This window comes from Vanellus vanellus, assembly GCF_965231255.1.
Source record: "Vanellus vanellus genome assembly, chromosome: 6".
NCBI classification, from domain to species: domain Eukaryota; kingdom Metazoa; phylum Chordata; class Aves; order Charadriiformes; family Charadriidae; genus Vanellus; species Vanellus vanellus.
The window spans coordinates 8,376,291-8,401,610 of NC_138911.1; the positions used below are offsets into that span (position 1 = coordinate 8,376,291).

At 38.3% G+C, this 25,320-nt stretch overlaps 2 protein-coding genes across 3 annotated transcripts in view; one reads left to right on the forward strand and one right to left on the reverse strand.

Annotated features, from left to right (window-relative positions):
* IMMP1L (inner mitochondrial membrane peptidase subunit 1) overlaps positions 1 to 1,300 on the reverse strand; it is a 37,247-nt gene extending 35,947 nt beyond the window's left edge. The window contains exon 1 of one of the 2 annotated variants that reach the window (XM_082485160.1): positions 1,266 to 1,300. The gene's annotated coding sequence lies outside the window, so the exon portion shown is untranslated. The remainder of the gene's footprint in view (positions 1 to 1,265) is intronic. The other variant, XM_082485159.1, reaches the window with a different exon arrangement.
* Positions 1,301 to 1,443: 143 nt separating this feature from the next.
* ELP4 (elongator acetyltransferase complex subunit 4) overlaps positions 1,444 to 25,320 on the forward strand; it is a gene marked incomplete at its 5' end in the record, with an annotated part of 152,889 nt that continues 129,012 nt past the window's right edge. Inside the window, 3 exons of the mRNA XM_082485048.1 lie at positions 1,444 to 1,627; positions 8,331 to 8,366; positions 20,869 to 20,990. Of these exons, the coding sequence (XP_082341174.1) occupies positions 1,444 to 1,627; positions 8,331 to 8,366; positions 20,869 to 20,990 (342 nt within the window). The remainder of the gene's footprint in view (positions 1,628 to 8,330; positions 8,367 to 20,868; positions 20,991 to 25,320) is intronic.

Here is a 25,320-nt window from a genome sequence, read left to right on the forward strand (position 1 = left end):
ATTGCTGCTCTGCTGTGATGTTCATATTTAACATGAGGATTAGTTTTTCCTCGATTGAAAAAGACAGGTGTTCAAAAACCATGGTTTATAGCAATAACAAAAATCATTCCTCGAAATTAAAGATTGAGTGGAGAATTATAACATTAGAACCTCATTAGTACATCCTGCTATGTGCAAATGTCTTCAAGTAGCTTGAGATGCATCTGAAACATGATTTAATTAAAAACAAATACACAAGTACTTATGATAGTGGCTCTTCTATACACTCACAGGGATTTCTCTTAAATTCAGAGTACTAGATTATAAAGTGCTGACTTACAAAGCAAGCATACTAAATTCTTTCATTAAGATAAAAAGCATTTTAATGTCTTTGTATAAAACAACAACCAAAGAGGAAGTAACAAGTTCAGGTATCTCACCAGTTTTTACATACACTCAGTTTAGGGCAGCTGTTTACTGCCATATACAAGGCCACAGGCTACTATCCATAAATGGTTAATACAGAGTAAGTGACGTGCCAATCTTCCAAAATACATAAAATAACTTTTAGCAACTGATTCAACAATAAATGTTAATGAAGGACAGAAGTTACATTTCTCACATAAAGCACCGTTTTCTGCTATAGCTCTTGGCTTATGGCACGACCCAGAACCACCATATTGATGCAAGATCTTGCTTCCAAGCGAGAGGTCTTAAATCATACATTTATTACAGATCCGCGGGCTATTTACAAACAAGAGATGGACTCCAAGCATACTTATATACTATGTTACATACAGTTACTTAAATACCGTTAGAAAAAACCGGAACGTTTTACAAATACTTTTTTCTTCCAGGCTCGCACACACACAAAAAAAAAAGCTTTTTCCGCAGCGGGCGATGCCAGCAGTGGGGCGCGGAGACTGCTGAGGTAACCGGCGTGCGCGGGCCGGGTGAGCCTCCCCCTTCTCGACCCGCACTGCTCACTGACACCTCGGGCATCCCAACGCCCCCCCCCCCCGGGGGACGCAAAGGGGAGGGTTTCCACTCAGCAGCACGGCCGGCGAGGCCGAGTCACCGGCACCGCACTTCCCGCGCCTCCTCACGCCGGCCCTAGGCCAGGACGGGACAAGACGCGGCCGCCTCCTCCCGCTACCGACCCCCCCAAGAGAGGGGGCCGCCTCCTCCCGCCACCAGCCCCCCCCTTAGCCGCGGCCGAAGCTCCGTGTCCCCCGCCGAAGCGGCACCCCACGCCCTCCGGCCCGGTCCAGCCCCGCCACACTCACCTGCCTGCTCGCAACCGGCCGCCCTAGCCCTTCCCCCGCCCCTTTAGCCCGGGACGTTCAAAGAACGCGGTCTCCCATTGGACAGAGCGTTTCCCATGCCGCTCTCCCATTGGTAGAGAGGAAAGGGCTTGATTCTTCCCGGCGTCCCCTCGCTCCTGTCAGCCGACGGGCAGCAGAGATGGCGGCGGCGGCGGCGCCGGCGCCGGTGGCCGGCGGGGCGGCGCGGGGCCGCGGGGCCACTAGCTTCCAGCGCAAGGCCGCGGCCGGCAGCCGCCTGGCCGCTGTCGCGGGTACTCGGCCTTCCGTTCGCCACGGGCAGCTGCTGCTCTCCAGCGGGCTCCCCTCCCTGGACTGTGTGCTAGGTTGGTGGGGAGCGGAACCCGGGACCCGGCTGCGCCCCCCCTCCCCCCCCCCCCCCTTCGCCCGGTGGCCCTCTCCTTTGCCAGGCCCTTACCTTCCATAACCCGCAGCTACTCCCGCAGGCTTTTTCTCCCTCCCCACAGTTCCCGGGATTGAGGGGGGGGGGGGGGGGGGGGGGGGGGGAGAAGAAGGGGCAAAGCAGGATCCGTTTCCCGCCTTGAGTCCCCCCCCGCCCCGTGAGGCGGCACGGGCAGGTGCGCCCGCTTTGGGGCCCGCTTGCGGAGGAGGGGATTGCCATTTACTTAAATCCGTTTAAGCATCCTTTCTAGAGTGGAAAGCTACTCTGTAAATTTGCTTAGTAACACGTTCCTGTCGTATTTCAAACTGACACTGTAAGGGGTCTGAAGTTTTCTATTTTAGAAGACATGTTTGCTGGATTAACTCGTACTTGAATGTGGTGTAGTTCTGGTTCTTCAGTATGGTAACTGTTAGGATGCGTTTGACCATAAGACTGGACTCTCAGGGCGTCTTTTCTGTCTTGCTCACCACTGCTACATCATTATAAATGCCCTGTTTAGATATGTTACACTGCTACAACGCTGTTCTTTACCTACTGTCAGTGTCAAGATGCCAGATAGTTCCTTGGACTGATCTGTTGTGACCATTGCTGTGTTATAATCTGTGGCATGAACTAGCACCATTTACTTGGATTGGGATCTGGTTAGTTTCACTAGTAGAAATAACACGTTTTATCTGTATGCACTAGGGCTGCATGATCCTTTCACGAACTGCTGATGCAGTTGCAGTACATCTTTGGTGTACATAGATGGGACTGCTTGTAGGTGAGGAAGGCTTAACTTCAGCTTTATTCACTCATCCTTGGAGGAGTACATAGAATATAGCAATATTCAAGGATAGTCTATATGAGTAATGATAAATATAAAAGTTGTATCCATTTTATAAAGAAGTTTTTGCAGCCTGCGTGTCTTAAGGAGAATCACACTTTTGTATCTTTTGTATGGGGGGATGGAGGTCTGTTTGGTAGGGAACACTTGTACTTTCATCAGGGATTGGCATCCTTGTGGTGAAAGCTCTTCCTCCTTATGAGAGAAATCTTTCATTAAGTGAGTGTAAATTGTGAAACCCTTTAATTGCATAAGTATATGATTTGCATTGAATATTCCAGTTCTTCTTCATATTCCCTTTTATAACAGTGGATCTTGCACAGCATGGGTCAGAAGATGTAGACAGCTCCCATGGTGGCAGTCTCCTAAATGTCCAGGCACTTGCTAACATTATTAGTGGTTTGTTATGTAAACTGGGGACACTTCTTCAAGTAAACCCAGGTCAGTAATTTCCTGACCTTAGTAAGTTTTACATTTGGACATCAAGAAAGTTCTTCAACCCTAGGAATAGCAACTTTTTAAAATACTTGTTAAACGTTTTTTTCGGGTTGTGGCATCTTTGAAAAACTGCAAAGCTCTCTATTCCAATGTTAAATCTTTGCTAACCTCCTAGCCCTTATTTCTGGTGACTGAGTGGGTAGGCCAGGAAAGACTCATGCCAAGCATGCTGTATTATAATCAAATTTCCATTGATACCAGGTATTAGGCATTGTTGGAGACAGACTACCCAGCTAGGTGAACCTATAGAGAATCATTGATTTTGAAGGCTGGGGAGGGACTTTATCTACTTCAACCTTAAAGCAGGCTCAGCACTGAATTCAGAGGTGGTTGCTCAGGGATTTGTCCCGTTGATTCTTGAAAATCTGCAATGGCAGAGACAATGCCTCTCTGGACGACCTGGTCAATGCTTAATTATCTTCATAGGGAATTTTCTTTTGCCTTATATCCACTTGGAACTTCTCCTGTTTCAATTTATGGCTGTTGTTTCTTGCTCTCCCACTGTGCACCTCAGCAAAGAGCTCAACTGTCTTCTCCATAGCTTCTCTTAGGTACTGGCAGGCTGCTCTTACGTCTTCCTCTCTTCTCCAGGTTAAACAAGCCCAGTTCCTTCAGCCACTCTTCTTGGGTCATTTGCCCCATCTCAGTGCTCCTCTACTGGACTCACTTAAGTTTATCTTTACTTCTTTCTTGTACTGAGGGGCCCCAAACTGGACATGTCACATCCCTTGACCAACTGAATGAGCTTCTGTTGATGCAGCCCACTATGCTAGTGACTGTAGAAGTATTGTACTTGGTCTCCTTCGTGTCCTTTTTGAAGTGTGTGTGGAAATGCTTCATAAATGTCTTGCAGAATGTTACTGGTGTGTTTCTTAAAGAATGCTGATACTGTTTTTTTTTCTTTCGTCTTGCCCACTAGCAGTTAAGTAATTGACTATACAAAATATTTAATTTTATTGTCACCAGGGACTGAGGACAAACCTTTTTGTATAAATTACCAATGGAAGTTACTATAAACTGGTTTGGTCTGGTATTTTTCATGGACATGTTTTTTAATGGTCGCCAGACATAGTCTTTAGATCTCACACTTTGGGCTTGCATTTAAGTTTGCCTCGTCCAGAAGCTGCAACCCAGATCCGATGTTATTAGCCAGACACAAAGATACTGCTTGTGAATAACTGTAAGGGAAAGTATGGTGTTATCAGACAGAGATCTAATTAGAAACTTTTGAAGAGAGGAAAAGGCAGAGGCTATGTGGGGGAACTTCTTTTAACCTTCAGTTGCTGGCTTATTTGTTACGTTATTGTTGATAGCTAGGTCTTTCTTAGTAAATGCATTTCCTTTCAAAAACACGTGGTAGATAAGTGCTGGATTTCAAATGCCATGTTACCATTAAGGTGCTTTTGAGATCTCCAGGCTTTATATTCAAGTTTACTTTCAAGGTTTATAGACAATATATGCCTGATTTGTGCTGAAGCAGTTCTCTGTAATGATCTGTAACTATAATGTAAAATAATCGTCACATGCTTGGTAATGAATGTTTTGTTTCAAGCTGCTTGAAAAAGGTCATGGATACGGTTTGAAAACAATCAGGACACTTTTCAACTTGTGAAGTTTGTTTTGTGTCTCTCCCTAAGGTCTTAAATCTCATTGCTGTAGACAGCAATGTGGAAAGTTACGAGTCTTGCTTCGCTGTTCACATGTAGTACTGCCTTAGATAGTGGCAAAGAAAAATTAAAATAGCAAAATAAGAAAGAATTAGAAGTTCACAGCAGTTTTCTTAGGAAACTTGAAGATTTTACCTCTTCCTTACCTCTTCCTGTCAACGTTCCTGCTACTTTTTCCTGTTGTCTGATTTTCACTTAATTAACTGTTATTTTTGCTCATTGTAATATGAATATGTAACCATGGTGACTGCAATAGTTTTACATTCCATCTAATAGAATACACTTGTTCAAACTGTTCACTACATCTGATAATGTAAAGCAAATCCTCTGACCTGAGTTTGCCTTCAGCAACCAGGGTATGTGCACATCTGTTACAACTCTGACTTGTAGGAAGAGACAGTCAGTTGATGATCTGAAAATATAGCTTCTGAGAATTTTGGCTGCACTGACCTACTGTTTGACAAACAAATTGTCTCTTGTGCCAGCAATTTAAAAGCAGAAGAGACATTACTTCTGTGGTGGCTACAAGTAAGCTTTTTATAACCAAGTTTTTAAGTCCTTATTGCCATGAGGTAATACATCACTTATGGCAGTTTTGATCACCTTTTCTATGTCAAGCTATGATTTGGTAAAAGCTCATAATTTGGAGCTTTTTTTTTTTCTACATGCTTTATATAGAACATGCACTAGTTTTAAACAACTGTTGTTTTTTACACATGCATTCTGTTTCCCTGAACAATTGAATGCAGCGAATATTGGAAGCATACTTTGTATCAATTATCTGTATGATTTCTGATTTTGGTCTTTTTTTCTCCTTTCCCTCGTAGTGCATCTTTTGGGTTCATTTGCATTTATCTCCTGAACAAATAAAATGAAACAAAAATTGGTGGATGAGAACATGGGGATTTCATGAGTGATTCTAGCTTTCCCATAAACAGTACTTATAGTTGGTTTTTTTTTTTAAATATCTAGGAAACGCTTGATTACTTGATAAGCTTGCTGTAAATATTAAGGCACTTGTACATCTTGACTCAGGAGCATAGCTTAAAAAAACCTGTGATGTGTTGAACTATGGCTATGGAATTAGTCGCTAACTAAACATTTGCACTGTGATGTACTGCTGAAATTGTGGTACATAATGACAAAGTGATTCTGTTGTGGTTTTAATTCAAGTGTTATGCAACAATATTAGCACTTTTTGGCTTATGGGAAAGAAATACGCTTTTCTTCTACATTCTGGGTATATAGCAACACTACAGGTGCTACAAGCATTCATAGTCCCACCAGCAGAGCTAAAGAAGTTGATTCAATCCCCATTGGAATCAATTTCAAGTGAAGTTTAATGAGCTCTTACATTGATGGACTGAGTTATCATGTTCACTGGAGTACTTCTATGCAGTCCAGAATTGACTTCTTTTATCAAGAGCTTTGCATATTGTGCTGATGTGATTCAGTTTGATCCTAACTTGCTTTTAAAGCAGTATGTAATTGCAGAAGAGGTATTGCAGTTTCCTTCATGCAAAACACTGCAATAGAATCATAGAATCATCATAGAATCGTTATAGCTGGAAAAGACCTTTAAGATCATCAGGTCCAATGGTTACCTAACTCTGCCAGGCCCACTTCTAAACGATGTCCCTGAGCACCATATCTAGATGGCTTTTAAATACATCCAAGGATGGTGATTCAACTACTTCCCTGGGCAGTTTGGTCCAGTCTTTGATAACCCTTTCAGTATAGAAGTTTTTCCTAATGTCTAACCTAAACCTCCTCTGCTGCAACTTGAGGCCATTTCCTCTTGTCCTATTGGTTGTAACTTGGGACAAGAGACCAACACCCACCTCTCTACAACCTCCTTTCGGGTAGTTGTGGAGAGCAATAAGGTCTCCCCTCAGCCTCCTTTTCTTCAAACTAAACAAGTGCAGTTCCCTCAACCACTCCTCATAAGACTTGTTCTCCAGACCCCTCACGAGCCTCGTTGCCCTTCTTGGGACCCTCTCCAGCACCTCAATGTCCTTATACTGCGGCGCCCAAAATTGAACACAGGTGCGGCCTCACCAGTGCCGAGTACAGTGGGACAATCACTTCTCTAGCCCTGCTGGCTACACTATTCCTGTTGCAGGCCAGGATGTCATTGGCCTTCTTGGCCACCTGGACACACTGCTGGCTCATGTTCAGCCCGCTGCCAATGAACGCTTCCAGGTCCTTTTCTGCCAGGCAGCTTTCCAGCCACTTTTCCCCAAGCCTGTAGCACTGCATGGGGTTGTTGTGACCCAAGTGCAGGACCCGGCACTTGGCCTTGTTGAACCTCTCACCATTGGCCTCAGCCCATCAATCCAGCCTGTCCAGATCCCTCTGTAGAGCCCTCCTACCCTCAGGCAGATCAACGCTCCCACCTAACTTGGTGTCATCTGCAAACTTGCTGAGGGTGCCCTCGATCCCCTTGTCCAGATCATTAATAAAGATATGTAGGCTGGTTACAAATGGCCATCTGAACACTTCCTGGAGTTTTGAGTTTTCCTGTCACAGTGTGATATGATTGTTCAACAAAATATTTATAGTCTGATTTCAGGTAGTTCCACTATTTTCAGTCTTGGAATACAGATTATAAAAGAGTTTACTCTTCATCTAAAATAAAATATGAATTCTTCTTTCACTGTCTTCGTTAAAATCCCTTCTTGAGACAGCTGTTACATAATTATGCTTGCTGTCTCTTCAAGAGGAAATAAAGCAGTCAGGATGGGATTTCAAAGATTTTTTTTTTTCTGGTCCTCCACACCATTGAGGTCAATGGGATAAGAATCTATGTATCCAAGCACATTGGGAGTATCCTGTTCTGTCTATTATTCATTATCTGTGGTTGGAACATAAGCGTTGATTGTAATTGTTTAAGGAAAAAAAAAAGGAAAAATAATAGCGGCCATGTATAAATCTGTCAAAATGTATTTTTATTTTTTAACAAATATTTCAACCAACTGCATTCATAGGGTTATTTTTATGTCCAAGACATACTATAAAGGACTATAATTGGGGTGTTTTTTTCAGATGTGTGTTACACTGTTTATGATCTGCCAGTCCAGGTTTCTGTGGGTGAAATCCTACCTGCCATATTGTCATGCCTGCTTTCAGTAATAAGATAAAAAACAGTGGATCCAGGATTTTGTGCGATTGACTTGGGTGGGAATTTGCTAGCTTCTTAATAGGTCACTGTACATACATGGTTCTTGGTACAAAGGAATATCACTTGGTAGTGATTAATATGGGTTTAATTTGGAGAATGTTTACTCACTCGAGTCATCCAAGTAAAAATTCACTGGCTCAGACCATACATCATCATTGTAGTACTTGAGCATAGTTGGGTAGAGCTCTGCAGGATCTTTTTACCACAATGATGATAGTACAGTATATTGTGAAAGTAATTGTAATGTGTAGTATATAATTACATGTAATGTATAATTATTTCATAATAGAGAATTGTAGGAAGTATTGCAAAGGTAATTAAAATGTTGTTCACTTTTATATTTTTAAATTCCCTGTTATCACCTTTCTTTGACTTATAAACTAAGAAAACTTAATTGTTCTCTAACATAGTATTAAAACGTAGTCTTACTTTCTCCTTTTTTTTTTGTTTCCAGGTGGAGGCATAGCTGTTGGAACCCTTCTTCTTATTGGTTAGTATGGAATATATAAATACTTAAAGCCATATTCTGACGTGTTTTGCTCGTTTTAATGTATTTATCAAATACTTGTCTTTTCATTGTTTTTCCTACTCAGACTTTAAGAAAGTATAACTTTCAGGCCCCTTCACTTTGGATAGCTTACAGAGTGGACTATTGTCTGTTTCAGGAATTACTGGAGGTGGATCAAACCCCCACTTTTTAGGCAGGTTTGAGCCCTCAAAAAGAATACCACAGAATTCTGTTTGAAAGCAGGGTGTTTAGCAAATTTCGGGACTTTTTAGGAAAAATTTCAAATTATTTAATATTTTCTGAACTACTTGATTTCCTGTAAGATTCAGACTGTTTGTCATTACAAAGATTATTCTTTTTAAATTTGGCTTTCTGAAGAAGATGTGAAATACAGAATCTTTTAATCTTTTGGTTGCCAGAATCAACTAAGAGAAAGCTGAAGGATGCATGCTTTCTGTCAGGATGTGGATGACACACACAGAGATGATTAAATAGGTTACAAGAGAATTCCTTTTGCTGGGTACATCAAAACTGTCTGTGTAGAGCGCACCATGTCTCTCTTGCATCTGAGATTCCCAGCTTTCCTTTCTATTTAAAGTGTAGCCAAGGGGAAGAGGATTGTTGTACAAATACATTTTGTCTTCATATCCCCAGGACATCTACTGGACCTTAATGCTGAGAAATGTTTCCCAGTTCCCTCAGTTTAAGCATAGCAGCCAAAACTACAATTGCAAGGGAAGACTAACTTGTAAGAAGTTAGTCTTGTAAGTGCTTACAGTTTCAGCACACACGTGAAGATGATTGTTGTTGCAGAAGAGAAATAGAAGCAGATACCATCTGATTTGTCACAGAGGTTCATTAATCTTGGGCTTCTGAGGATACAAAACTACTTCAAAATGACATAAGGGCTGAATGGTGATAGAAATGTGATTTTTTTTTTTTTAATGTTTATCAGATTAATGGTTCTCCTGAGAAACTTTCAAGCTTGTTACTTTCCTAGCAAAACCAGTGGATATTACAAGAAAAAAATGAAAGGTTGTTAGAGAAACACTTATAGTTATGTGGAAAACAACTGCATGTGTAATCTGTGTTCACATCTTAAATAGTATAACAATTTAAATACTACTTTTTGACACCATGTTGCTGGAACAGAGAACTAGGTACCTAGGGCCAATAGATCTAGCTCTTAGCTTTCCAGTCACTGCAATTGCTCGGAACTATTGGAGTCTAGAAAGTTGTGTGATTGTTTTCATCCACTGAATAAGAGGTGAAGTACCTCAATTTCCTTATTTGTAGAAGTGTGTTGAAAACATATGTCACATTGCAAAGCTACTTGAGATACAATAGGCAATGAGTGAGTGCCTACCTATTAAGTGCCAAAAATCCTGCATTAAAGTTAAAACAGTGGATTACAGGAAGACAACTGTGCATAGATCTGAAATTGGTGGGTAAAATCTGGAAGATAGAAGTAAAAAAGGTTTTGTTACAGGTAAAAATGATAGTTTCTCATTGCAAAAGATTGAAAGTGTAGTAAGGCACCATTTTGGCTAAATCCTGAGGTGTTGAACCCCTCACAGGTTGTTAAGGATCAGTGCAAAATTATAAAATGGGACTGTAGGGACAAAAGTCTGAAAAACTCAGGTATGGAGTAAGATACAACTAGCAAGAATAATCAAGAGTAATATAGATTTTTCTTAAGTACCTCAATAGTCAGGAGAAGCCCAAGAGAAGGGCTGGTTGGTTACTTGAGGAAGTGGAAAAGCTAGTCATAGTTGATTTTGAGAAAGGGGAAAATTGTAAAAATTTTTGTATTTATCTTCACCCAGAAGGAGCGCTGAAATCTCATGACTATCATAATTGAGAGTAGCGACTAGATTTCAGCTTTGCCTAGCGAAAAAGCAGACTAGTATATGCCTAGGTGATTTGGATAGTTTCAAGTAGATTGTGCCTGCGGAGTATTTTAAGAGCTTGTTGATGGAGTGTTAGGACCATTAGCATTTATGAGTACTGGTGGAGGACAGTGAAGGAAAGAAGAAACTGGAAGATTAGAAAATACAAATACAGTTTCTAAATTTGAATGCTGTTGGAGGAGTCACTGAATTGCAGGCCTTGAACTATGATTCGGAAGAAAACAAGGATGTAAGCAGCAGCCAGTATGTTGAATAATCTTTTTGTATGAGATAATGAACTTGTGGATAGAGGATAAACAGGACATGCTGTTTATCTTTACTTTAGTAATGCTTCTGACACTATTTCAAAGGGCATTCTCATAATCAAAGCTAGGAACCGTACTCTACGTTCATTTCTAATATGCATTCTTGGTGTTTATAATGCAAACTAGCTTCACAACTTAAGAGATTGCCATCGCATCCTTCCCATTATATCTTTCTTGGTGTTGTAAAGTAGGCTTTTTACTTCCAAGAAATTTAGTCTCCCAATCACTTGAAAGTATTGTTGTTTAGAATTCACTGGCATGAAATTCGTGCAAAGACAGAAACATCGTGTCTCTGGTGATAGGCACCAGTAGGCTAACAGCTGTTCAGAGTGTGGCTTTTTCAGCCTTAAGAAAGATTTCATCAGTAATTTTCAGTCATTTTCTGAAAGTGATGAAAACGGTGTGGTCCTAACATTTTATCTGTTTACTTTTGCTGGGGAATGAGAGCCATCACTTGGGAGACTGGTCTGCATTTGTATCTAGAATTTTGGTTAAAATATTTTGAATTGTTACAGTATTTTGAATTGGTTTTAACACTAAAGAACCTAACTGTGAGATTTGGGGAGAATTTGTTTGAAATCTGTTTTAGCAGTATTGGGATTACATCGTGTTACCTGTTGTTGGCATAGGGTTTACGTGAACCTGCACTAGAGGCTGAACAGCATTTTCTGTTTGCCAGTGAGCAAGGTAATTGCTCGTATTATGGCTTGTTGTTACTCTAAGGATAGTTTTTATTTCCACATTTTACCTATCATTAGAGACAGGTGTTGATGTCTCACTGAATCTTAGAAAATCTTGATTTTTACATAAAGTGTATAAATCTTGTGATGCAGATTAAGTAATTTGAACAGTTAACTGCCAGAAAAAATGACTGACATTACCTAATTCCTTATAGGCCGCTATCTGTGTAACGGCTACCATTTATGTTCAGATTTTTTGAGAAAACTGAATTGATACAGCAGTTCTCTGTTGCTGAAAGAAGTTGTCCAAATCCTCCTCCCCATTCTTGGCTGTGCAATCTTGTTGTTCCTTGAGCTGGCACTAGTGCTTTTCAACTCTCAGCTCTCCGAGTTGACAGAAAACTCACCCAGTGAAAGAGTTAAAGAGCTTTTCTGTCTGTTTAGTGACCTGAATCAGCTCACTAACATGCAAGATGAGTACCAGAGTCAGCACAAGGGAAGGAAGGACTGTACAGCGAGGACTAAGAGAGAAAGTAGATGGCTTTTTTTCAAGGCAGAAAGTGCCAGTGAAGCTTAATTTTCTCATGAAATTTTACCCACATTTTTGTGAATTCAGGAAAAATTATAGAAGCTTTATCTCTTAGTGCTTTCAAGGAAGATCTTACTTTTCTCACTCAGTTTGAGAAGAGCTGCAATCATGCTATGGACAAAGGAAGAAGAAAATAAATCATAGAACCCATCATATTTTACACAGATCAGAGATTATGCAACTAGACTGGTTTCTAGATTAGGTTCTATATTATGAAACTAAATCAGTTTTGGTTTGTCTTCCCATTACAATATTCACTGCCCCTTCCTGTAGATGAACTGGGGGGTATCAAATGAACCTAGTAGCTGGAAAATTGTTATTAAACAAAAGAAAGTTGTTCTTCAGACAGTATGCAATTAAGTGATGGAATACTTCACCATAGGGTGTTGTGGATGTAACAAAAAAAAAAATCACGGTCTCGGTGGGAAACTGGGCAGCTTGATGGAAGAGAAAGCCGTTTGCATTACGAGGTTAGTGGATACCAAGTCTGGCTAAGGAAGTCCTCAAGCTACAAATGGTGGGAGGCTGAGCAAGTGCTTGGGTCAAGCATCACATTTGCTTGTTCAGTTCTTATTACCTCTTCCTAAATATCTACCTTTGGCTACTGTTGAGCATAGGGTTAGCTATCCATTTGACCTCACCTTAATGGTACCGGATGAAGTGAGTAAAAAGGTAGCGAGCTTTCTGTTCTAATGAAAGAGATGACAAGACTCAACGATTTGAAAATGATAGGATTTTTACCTGAATTTTTTCCCCCCTCCTCTGAGTCCATAGCTGGCAATACTCAGTGGTGGGTTTTAATTTACTTATCCCCTATGTTGGTTCTTTATTTGTGATCTGATATTAAACTTAGCTTCACAGAAACATGACGAAGAATCTCTCTTTTAGATTTGAAAGCTAATTTTCTTTCCCAAATAACACTTACCATATATTATTTTGAAAGATATAATTATATACAAAAAGTCTTAAAGTAAGATCTATATTTATTCATGACTCATTAGTCTAAAAATTTTAAGACTAATTTTTAAAGTTGGTGCAGGTAGAATTGTAACTGCATTGTTAGAATATCCTGTCAGTACACAAAAAAATTCTGTCATGAGATTAGTCTAGGCAAGCTTAATATTATACAGGATTGAAGCTGTCAGTGATAAACCTCCTAGGAAGATCTTTCTGTGTTGTACTCCAAGTGTTACAAAAAGGTTAAATTCTTCCCCCTTCCTTCGACATTCTCTAAGGCAAGAATAAATTGCATTACTTTTAGCTTAGCTCCCTTTGCAAATTAAATGCTCATCTTCATTATTTGACACATTATCTTGGTTAATTTAACCAAATAATAGTAGATCCAGGGTATTAAAATATTTATTTTACTTGTTGTGTTCTGAAGATGTAGTAAGGGCACAGGTTACTTGATAAGACTGTAAAATGTTGTTTGAAATGTAAGTGCACCATTTTTTAAACTTAGTGTGTAGTAAAGAGCATCATGATTTTCAGTTGAACTTAATTCTATAATATATTCTTTTGACAGTGTTTTATTTATATGAGAATTAGGGAGTTGAGGCACGTGACAGTCTCATGCAAGATCCTAGCTGCTAGAGGAACTTGAAACTTCCTGGGTTTTGTTCATATAGGAGGGGTGTTTTGGATTCTAACTGGTACTTTCATTTCAAAAGATCTTACTGTACTGGGTTTATAAGAAGTGGTAAAACAAGCATTCTGACTCTGCATGAAATGAGATTTGAACACTATCAAAGCAGCTTGTTTAATATGAATGTGAGACCACTTGTTTGTTGTTTCATCTTAAACTGCTCCAGATGATTAGCTTTCTAGAAGAATCTCCCCTTTCAAAACAAACAAATAGTATAGCTGTTGATTTAGCACAGTCCTTTCTCCCCTCTCCTCTCCAATGTACTTCAACCTGTTGAGTATCTGTTTTGCCAGCCTCAGGAAGAGTTTCCATGAGGATGTTCTTTTGGTTTTTAAATATAAGCCTTGTTTATATAACACACTCTGCATAGTGAGTTACAGCACACTCTAATAGGTCTGTCCTGGGTACCCTATGAGAACTTATTTTTACATACCTTTAAGATGCTTTGTATTTGACAAGGTCATGGACGGCTAAATGTTTTAAAGATTATCAGTAGAAGGGGTTTTGTTGGTAGCTGAGGTCAATTATTAAAAGTTAAAGTTGTCTGGTTAAAAGCAGGTCTATACTTGTACATTCTAAGCCTTGAAGTGGTTTCAGCTACTTTAATTAGCTACTATTATTTTTGCTAGACACGCAATTTAACCTGACTGGTAAGAGCTCTCTTCACTTGTCAATATAATTGAATTTATCATCTTTTTAAAGTTGAAAAAGATAATCTCTGGAGAGGTACAAAACAGTGATTTGCTAAATATGATTCTACAAAATACAAGTTACCAGAATTTACCTTCCTGAAGTATGGCCAGATGCCAAATACTGTAACTTACATGTTTGACAACTCTGTTTTGGCATGTGCTAATTAAATGCAAGTGACACAGAGCATATACCCTCAAGCTTAGTAAACGTGGACATTAGTAAAGTATCTTTTAAATGGAATTTCAGATTATTAAAATAATCACATCTTATACCCTGCAGCAATTCAGAGGGATGTTTCATAGCTACAGAAAGACACACCTTAGGTCACAGTACCATACAGTTGAACTATCTGGTGAAAAAATGATCAATACTGATAGACTATGACAGGCTTTTGGCAGCTTTAGGGCAACCTGTCTAGACTTTGTACAGTGAAAAAAAATAATAAGCTATCTGTACATTACATTGTTGCAGTCTTATTTTTTCCTCTTATAACTCTCATCATTTTAAACAATTATACTACAAATTCTCCCTTTTTTCAAAGACCTTCATGCTGTTTAATATACTGATGTTTAAAAGTCAGCTATTATAAGTATGATTTATACATATTTGTTACCTTATGGTGGATTTTGTTCCGGACTTTTTGTTCTTCTAGTTATAGTGCTTGTTCTCCATCCCTCCCTTGGAAAATGAATACTTCCATGCAGGGGGAGCTGTTACGGCTGGAGATTTTTTTCATAAGGCCACAGGTTTACATATCAATTTCCATAATTAGATAAGATTTTTGTTCTTGATTCTTATATAAATTATATATTTACAATGCCTCACTCGTATTTGCTCTCTTGTGTGCTCTAGCTGAGCTCCAGTGCTCCAGAAATTTGTGTCTAATGCCATGACACACTGATTTCTCTTAGTAGTAGCTACAGACAGTCCATGCACAACGGTGTTGAGAATGTCTCTTATGTGTTCCGTAGCCTATACAGTCTAGGAGTGAAAAAAGCCATAAGTAGGAATTGGTCTTTATCCTTAGTTTTCAACATGGTTTTATGTTGGAATTCATTGCACTGATACTGACAATACTGCTTTGTCTTCATGACTGTTTTAGCCATGAAAGCATGCTGTTGTGGAAAGAGACCAATGGATAATGATCACAAAAAACTATTTTATTTATGTCCTTATCTGTAGGATCAGAAGAGGTTTTGTCCTGGAGACAATATGCATAACTTCTAGGTAAATAATCTCTTTTCCCTGTATAGTTTTACGCTTCACTAGCTACTCACCTGCTACTTAGCTGCAGAACACTCTTTGTTCAGAGTGAATTGGAGAAAGCGGCGGACTGTTGTGTGACTTGCAGTGACTGGACCCAGAAAAGAGTGCAGCTGCAGGAGTCTTATTTGTTTATGTGCCTTATTAGCTAGACGTAAAATTCACACCGAAGGCTGCTGATGGACAGCTCTTTAGTATGGAAGCTAAGAACAAAGATTTGGGCCAGGCTTGTCTTAAGTATCTTGGCTGACTAAAATGCACTTAAGACATGCACTTAAGACCTACACATACAGAAGGGAGGTAGTTCTTTTGGATGTGGATATAATTTGGAAAAATAGAACAGTTGAGAATTTATTGCAGCCATCAAAATAGTAAGTCCAAGCGTTATCAGAAAACAAATATACTTCAAAGTATTTTGTTCAATTTATCTATGAGAGTAATCAGTGAGCTACTGAAGTACCTGTGCTAAATGATTTGTTTGTTTATTTACAAGAAGAAAGCTGTACTCCTGTGGTTTTGAATAATAACGTAACTATTGAAGCCAGGGTACAATGGGTGCTATCAGAAAAGCCCCATACGGGTGCACTTTAGATCTTTTGAATACCACAAAAGTTTAGTGACCTAGAAATGAATCAATAAAAAGCCATCCTCTATGTGACAAATTGAAGAACTGAGGGATTCTTACAGATGCATTGACTTTAACAATTCAAGATACACTGTTTGTAAAGGCTTTCTGAGACACGTTTAATCCTTAGAGTACTGTAGCAGACTATGAGGTGTTTTATATTTAGATCACTCTCCAATAGTTCATTTCCTATTTTAACTGTAAGTTTACTGTCATGGATATCAATGTAAGAAGACTAAAGGAAAGGCTAATGCTAAAATGATGTGTCCTTACACTGAATGTAAATGGTTTTAATTTGCAAAATTGAAAATTCCTTATTGCTTTGCAAAATATGTTTTGGAAGGGTATGGCAGTGTTTAGGCTTGTTATATTACAAATAAGTCTCATCACTTAACTAAATGAATTACAGTCTTGGATAGGTCAGTAAAAGGGTTTATATCTCTGTTCTCTGTTGCATCACCTCTATAGTTTGTTTTAAAATTTCAGCATTTCAAATAAAAATTGAGTAAAAATTCTTCATATCTACTACATTCTTATTTCCTTTTAGTTTGATTAAATAATTATCAACACACAGGGCGATTTCTTATATTTATCCATGCTTTATGGAGTTTCCATGTTATGTTTGGTACAAAATTGAGCGTGTTGTTTACTATCTAAGCAGTAATTAATATAAAAAATGATGATCCAGAAAGACTGTCTGTATAGTTGCATGCACATACACAAACCATAAAATACTTGGACTAAATTGGCTCATACTCCGCTAAATGTCAGTTAAGTCTTGTCCATATGCAATACAGCTCAGTGTTTCTGTGCCTCAAATGGTGAAGAAGGTGAACTTAACCTGTAGATAAAAATTAAGAAATGAAGATTTTTGATTGACCAAAGATGAAGTGAATGTTACAGCTGAGGATCCTCTCGGAGCACCCAACTAGTGTTCCTTTTCCTCTTTTTTTCAAAGGGAGGGAGATCTAACAAAAAATATCTCCCTCCACTGACATCTGCTGCAGTGATGTGATTATATGGGAGGCTTGGTGGCTTCTTTCAGGTAGTTCAGAAAATTGGAAAAAAAAAATAATAAGTACATGCATATCATGCTGTCACTTTCTAGGGGGCTTTGGTTCTTAGATTGAGAGTTTCATAGATGGAGATTAGCACGTGGAAGTCAACATACTGTGAATAAGATATTACCAATTATATTGCAGTAAGCAACCAAAGCATAAATAACTAGAGAGAGCCAACGTTTAGGGAGCAAGGAGCTGTATGTGTTCCTGGACTGCAGTTATAAGGGAGAATTACTATGCATATGGGGTTTTTTTTCCCTCTTGTTGAAGCAATTTAAGATCTAAGTAGTCTCCTGAGACTATATTTACAAAATAAGACTTTAATACTTCTTCAAAACTTTAGGCAGTGTCAGTTCTACTTTTTGTTTCTGCAACTGTAGTGCTTCAGTTTTATCTGAATTGAGTCTTATCTCCATCCTAGTCTCATATATGGATCTACATCCTTAGTCACAGCACAATGTACAGAGCTGAGTTACTGGGAAAACAATTCTTCAGTAACACTATTAATGGCTTTTTAGGCATATGGCAGTAAAATATGTCCCTCTACTCTGCTCTCGTGAGACCACACCTGGAATATTACATCCAGCTCTGGAGCCCTCAACGTTAGGAAGGACATGGACCTGTTTAAGTGAGTCCAGAGGAGGGCCACGAAGATGATCAGAGGGTTGGAGCATCTCTCCTATGAAGACACGCTGAGACAGTTAGGATTGTTCAGCCTGGAGAAAAGAAGACTCCGGGGAGACCTTATAGCAGCTTTCCAGTATCTGAAGGGCGCTAGAGAGGGACTTTTTACAAGGGCATGTAGATATAGCACAAAGGGTAATGGCTTTAAATTGGAAGAGAGTAGATTTAGATTAGATATCAGGAAGACATTTTTCACTGGGATGGTGGTGAGGGGCTTGAAAAAATTTCCAAGGGAAGTCGTGGAGGCCCCATCCCTGGAAGTGTTCAAGACCAGGTTGGATGGGGCTTTGAGCAGCCTGGTCTAGTGGGAGGTGTCACTGCCTATGGCAGGGGGGTTGGAACTCAATGATCTTGAAAGTCCCTTCCAACCTAAACCATTCTATGATTCTAAAAGCCCCAAACTTTCAAGGAAATTGCAGTTTGTAATTCTGTAATGCTTTTTGAAATTGGTTCTGCTGAAATATTAATCGGGAAGCCAGCACTGTCAACAGTAAGGAGTTGTCACTGCTGTACTTGTCACGATACTGATCTGACTGTATTTTTCACTAGACTTATTTTTAAAAAAGATAAATGTGTTATTAGAAGGCTAATGTGGCCTACTAAGCAGGTTAACATTATCAAAGGTGAATGATATTAATACCATCTGAGTTCTTAAAACCCATATATCAATGGCTAGTACTAGTAGCAATAGCGTTGTAATTATTGTATTCCCTTTGGCTCATTTGGATGCCCAGTTTTATGTAATTTCCTGTCTTAGCTACTGTGTTATCAAGCATTTTTCTCTATCTCGAAACGTGGCTTTAGAGTCACTTGTACTTTATTTCTTGGGTTTAATGAAAGGGAAATTTTTAAATAAGTATTTCTCTTTAACAACAAAGTAAGTAATCTTGACACTATATCTTTGGGGATTATTCTGAAGAATGAATAAGAAAGAAATGAGAGAAATAAATTTTCCATATTTTAAGTTTATATCTTTTACTTTTTAACAAAACAAAAAGTATCTGGTAACTTTAAAAGTGAAAAAAAAAAAAAGAAACAACAGGAAAAAAAATCTGTTTTGCCCAATATCCCATGGAAGATGGGGAGTATCTCTGAGACAACTGTTCCATATCCACTGAATTTTAAAACTTGTGGTTTGAAATTCTTTCTCTTGTTTATTTAAGCACTGAAAGTGTCAGTATTTGTGTATATCATCAGGAGCGTAGCAGTGCAACACTATTTTTCTGTGATTTGTTTCTTAAGTTTCTCCATTGCTATTAATGTTCTTTCTCCTTTTTGGCTATACATCTCCTTCCTTCCTTTCATCCCATTTCACTTCATTGGTTCTTTTTGACTCTTAAGCTCCAAAACGTACTATTCTGGTACATATCAAAGTTATATTCTTTTTGTTTTCCTTAGTATTTTTTACAAGTTAGATATGAATGTCAAATTTCTTATTTTCAGCCTTTGTTATTGGTTTTGTGGTTTTTCTTTTAATATTTTCATGTGTGATTCATAATAGGGAGGAAATTGTTTCCAAGTCACACAAAGGATGGATTAAGAGTCTTGTTGGTTCTGTATAAAGAAAATCTATCTCTGTATTTTTCTGCCACAACATACCTGTGTATCATCTTCCAGCAGCCAGATTAACAGATGAAAAAGTGAAACCTTACATTGTTGCGTTTACTTTTCTCCCAAACAAAATATTTCAGATATGGTTCTAAATACATGTCAGAGAGATGTCGCTCCAAAGGGCATGATCTAAAATTTTACTGGACAATTAATCGGGTAGTTACATTGTTAGGAATTTCTCTTGGTGGCATTAACACTGCTATTATTTATATTTCCTAAAAATAAAGAAAATCAGAGATGGTTTAAATTTCAATTGTTATTTACTCATTCACTTCCCCCGTAGTTTTGAGTTATGATTTGAGTTTTAATTCTATGAATCTCATTAAGACTTTCGAATTCTGGTAATTTCTGATACTTGCAACAAAGAAGCTGACGGAAGAGTTAGCCTTTCTGAAGTCAGTGGGAGTTTCCATTTTTATTTCAGTAGGCTAGTATTAACAATGTCTGTTAACAAGTATTGTCTCACTTCTTAAACTATGAGTTCATGTGTCTTTTGAATATGTTCCTGACTTTGCTCTGGATAACTTTCGAAAATGGCATTTCAAATTGTCTGTTTTTTCAATATATGTATTTTTTTGACTATTTTTGTAGTTCTCACAGTTTTGAAATAAATGCAGATGTAAGAATGTCTCTATAAGAAATGATACCTTTATATAGCTTTAGCATGCCAAATGTGATTAAATTTTGAAAAGCATCCTGGGAGTGCACATGCTCATTGGACCTCTTCCCTTTCACAGTCACTGTCCTCAGTACTTGGGTGGGTATGGTCACCTCCCAACTCTCCTCTGTTGTCAGGGCCTGCAAGAAAAAAGCATGACATAGGAGGTTTTGTCTTGTCCTCAAAAGACACCGTCTCCACCAGTAAGACGCGGGGAGATTTCTCTGCTTTTGAATTTTAAGTTTCTTGGGCACATTTTGAGGCCTAGTAGAAGTTGTCAGCTGAGCTGTTTCTAGTTCAAGTAAAACTCCATAAACCAAATGAAAAGATCTACTATTATCCAGAGGACATTTAGGAAAATGGCATCACTTAGATTGTAATGTGTCTTCCATACCCTTTTCAGCCTGAATCCAGAGAGTTTTCCCTGCTCACCGTCAATGAGATAAGAAAAGATAGAATGGGCTATTTCTTCTAACTGGCAAAGGATGCTTTTCAAAAGATAGCACTATTGCTGTATCCCATCTGTATCTTAGAATCAAATACATGATTGATAACTATTTCTCTGGCTTGAAAAATTAGGAATGCAGTGTTATCAGGCATTACTTTTAAAGCTTTGGAATCACATTTTACTTATTATCTCTGTTGTACATTATATACTCAAGGAAGTAGACCAAAAGAGGGCTTTTGTAGTGTTGTGAAAATACAGGTGGGTGATTATCTAACAAAAAAGAAAAAATTCCAACCATTTTTGTTTTCACAGAGGAAGATAAATACGGTCTTTACTCCAATTTGTTGTTCAAGTATTTTCTCGCAGAGGGAGTTGTCTGTGGACATGACTTGTTTGTTGCTTCTGCTAAAGAGCATCCTGACAACATCTTAAAGGTAAAGAAGACTCATAGCTTTTGACAAGTAAAGCTGTAATCTCTTAACGAATTTAAATACATTTTAAAGTGTATATCTTGTGTAGTATGAAATTCATTATCTTGGTGATTCATAAGAATGTGTTGGGAAATCTAGGAGTATTTACACTAGCCAGATTTGGGCATGAAATTTAGCTCAGTAGCTTCCATCTGTGGACAATGGAGTAAGATCTTCCCACGGCCAAATCAGGGTAGGAGCCTACTTATCCTTTATTTTGATTATGGACAAAACCAAGACAGACTAGCTGGCTTAGTTGAATGGTTTGAGTAAACACAACTGTTTACAGTTTGTACCTGCCTATGAGGAAGGGTAGTTAAGCTGCTTCCAATATATTGTGGTGGAAGCAGTATACAATTTGTGTAGATATTTATTGTAGCTTCCTACAGAAAAAGAATATCATTTAACATCTTTACAACTTCCTCTACATGTACTTTTCATTCTGACTGTCTTTGTTCTGCTAAGAAACATGGTCAGCTTTGTATCAGGTCATATAGAAAGGTTCCTTTCAGACTTCAGTGAGCTCCTAATCAAATGCTGTTTCCGTTATAAGGAAATTATATAAAGGAAAAAGCCTAATCAACACTGCAAAAAATGCTGAACCGTGAGCATAATCTTACAAAATTTCATTAAATATTTTATGTCTTCCTAAGGCTGCTTTTTTTAATATCAAAAGTAACATACAATTTAGTGATTACTTCTGCATCGAGTGAAGTCTGGCTATTTCCTTAAGAGTCTTCAGAGACTGTTTCTGGACAAAATGGTTACTTTTCTTTTTTCCTACCTAGTGATGATATATTCTATGCCTTATCTATTCAATATTATCTTCAGTATTCGGAAAGAAGTATGTTCTTATTGAAATGTTATGATTCTAGTTATGAAAAATCTAATAATTTTTTTTATGATCTTGAACCTAAAGAGGGTTCATTTAGAGGTGAATTTTTTATCACTTGTTCTTGTGGTTTAGAATATAGCCCTAAACAAACAGGTTATAATTTGATTGTGAAGTATGAATTACATAAGAATGTGCTATATTTTTAAATAATATTTGTTTTTAAATAACTGGCTGCTATTTAAGCGTCACTTCCTCCAAGCTCAGGATCAGAAATTTAAAAAAAAAAAAAAAAAAAAGGGGGGGGGGGGTGTTGGACTAGATGATCTCCAGAGGTCCCTTCCAACCCTGACTATTCTGTGATTCTGTGATAACTGATAATCAAGTCATTGACTCTCTGACTGTACAAAACATGATCATTGCGGTTGTTCTCATCAAGATTCAATTATTCAAATTAATATTTTTATTGCATTGCATTAAAAATTCTTAAATTGGAGTAGCTAACATACATTTTATTCTTCTTTCCTTCACTTTTGAATCAATTGGTCATAGCCTGTCCTATTTTTTCCTAGCTCCTGTTCTTTATCCTTTTACAAGTTTATCAACAGACATTGTTACATATGTCTGCCCTTGTACCAGTTTGAGTTTCTGGTCAGTTAGTTCGATGTGACTTACTGAGCTCCGTTGTCTGATGTGGAGTACATTTTCCTTCTTACTTTTCGGTGGTAGACATTAGGCAATAATACTGCATTCCCCTGTTGTAACTCCATAGTGCTGTTACTAATAAGAGATTATAAATGGGTAGACACTATTACTACAGGAAAGTTGAGGAAAACATAATTTTGTCTTGTTTTCTTCCTCCATTTGTGTGTTTATGTATCCAACAGTACTCTTGTCTATGCTTTTCTACTCTTACCTTAACTATTCAACACTTCCTTTGCTTAACAGACAAGGCAAAGTAGAGTAGATTTCTCTGATTTGTTTTGCTGTCTTGAAATTGCTTCAGTGAAGTAACCCTGTAATATGGTAGGCATCAGTCTATTAAATTACGTACTTTCACACGTGGCAGGCTTAGGCACTTCTTGAAATGCCAGGATGCGTTACCTAAAAAACATTATTGCCTCACCTGGAAAAGTCAATCTAAGGCTGGCATTGGCCACAGTTAGGTTTCCAAATCATATAAGTAGAGGACTTTTAACAACAGCCGCCTCACTTGACCTTTAAAACAGAGGACCTTTGGGTGCTTCAAGAAGTCCTCTCCTGTCACAAAGGTGAGCTGTGTGGGGTTTGGATGTCTCCACCAAGTCAGGATTTTAATATAACATATCTGACTGTTGGATAACGTTGCATTTTATTTAATGAGATTAGTAATGAATTTATTTTCAGTATCTGACTGGACTGTATTCTTTACTGGAAAGGCAACATAGACATGGTACATATCAACCTGAATTATACATTTGATGCTTGGTTTTATTTTATAAAATCCAGGTATATTCTGTAGCTAGTATTCTAATTAACTGGTGGTTTACATAAAGGGAGTTCCTTAGCTGCCTTATGTCCATATTGTGTGGTCAGTCTATTTATACATTCAGTTCTCTGCTGAGATGCCATAATTGCCCTATTCTAATTTTATGATGTGATTGGAAGTTTCTTGAACCTATAACCAAGACAAATATTGCTGGTAGTAGGAAGGGGAAAAGACATTCTTATAGACCATAATTATCTTGAAATTGTGTATAACTAAAAGACAAGCAGAGGATAAAAAGCCCTGATCAGCTGCCTAAGATATATTATATTTCCACCCACCAATTTATCCATCATCCTTTGAAAATATATTCATGCCTTTTGTAGTCAAAGCTCCTTCAGGAAATTGGCATTAAGACGTAATGCTGAAAAATTATACACCTCTGGTAAAACCTACAGAACTATATACATGTTGTTTTTTAGAAAGTATTTTAAACATTTGAGAGCATTTCTGTTCAATCTATATTCTTCAACAAAAGGCAACGTTTTACTATATGGGCATAAATACTGAGAATAGTATATAATGTAAGAAATAGTATGGTATACTTCTGTGATAGATCATAAAATAAATTGGTAAATGGAAAACTAATTCAATAATAAAATGACTGAAGGAAACAGTATATCTTAACATTCTGTTTTCAGTATCATACCTTATTAAGTTTAGACTACAAATTAAAAGGCTGTTACGTGCTCAAGCTTAAAAACAAAGAGAAACTAATAAAATAGATGTTTGGTTTTTTTCTTGTATCTATTTCCTTAACTTCACTGTATTTAGTGGCTTTTATTTTTTTCTAAATTCAGCATCTGAAGTTAATGCCAGCTATTTTGAAATTTCATATAGTGTATGTGTTTGAGAGTGGAACATACAAGTTTGAATACTTCCTTGAACATCACTGTAACCAAAATTAGAACAGGCTTGCATACACTCCAACTTAGGCTGGGTACCAACTGACTTCTGGGCAGAGTTTGTCTTGAGAGGAAGACTTACTGGTCATTATATGTGCTGGGAAACAGAAGCCCATCAAGTTCCTTGAGGGACCCTGCCCAGTGCTACCTCTATGACCATTCCATAGTGAACCTGAACACCTGAGGTGGAAGAATGAGAGGTCGAGAATTGCTTTCTAGAGCTGCGTCTGTTCATCTCCTGTGGAAAAGTTGAAGAATGTTTTGTATGATTACTGCATTTTTATGGAATTTCTGTTTTCAAGCTGGAATTTTATTACAGGATACTTCTGGAATCTGTTGAGATTGCCTTTTGCAGGTTCTCTTACAAGAAGAGAGGGTAAAGAGCACATCCCTCAAGAAAAAAAAATTACTTTGCTAGAGTCTATGAGCCCGCTGCTTATGGTAGAGATGCTTTTCCTACCTCTGCTGTAGGGGATAGACTTCATGCATTCCCCAAAATTCTACCCCCAGTCAGGTCCTTTGAGGCTTACCATACTAAGACATGAAGCAATATTTACCTTGTACATCTGGTGTCATTGTACTTCCAGGTTTGAAAATGAAGAATGTGCAAACAGTTTTCTCTCTGGAGAACTACACAGAAGATTCTCTTGTGTAGCAAAGCCCTTAGTGTGCCTATGTACCAGACACACGGCTTCACTGTGTTGAAGAGCACTGGCACAGGCTGCCCAGGGAGGTTGTGGAGTCCCCTTCTCTGGAGATTTTCAAGGCTCGCCTGGATGCAGTCCTGAGTAATGTGCTCTGGGCAATCCCGCTTTAGCAGGGGAGTTGGACTAGATGATCTCTGGAGGTCCCTTCCAACTCTGAAACTCCATGATTCCGTGTTTGCTGGATGTATCCTGAAGTCAAGTCAGTCAGGAGAAACCACGCTAGTGGTCTAGGGAACCACCGCTAAAGGGAAAATGCAGAGTCACTTGGTGAGGAAGCTGGGAAGTGCGTGTAGAAAAGTGTCATGGTTTATTAAAAACAATAGGG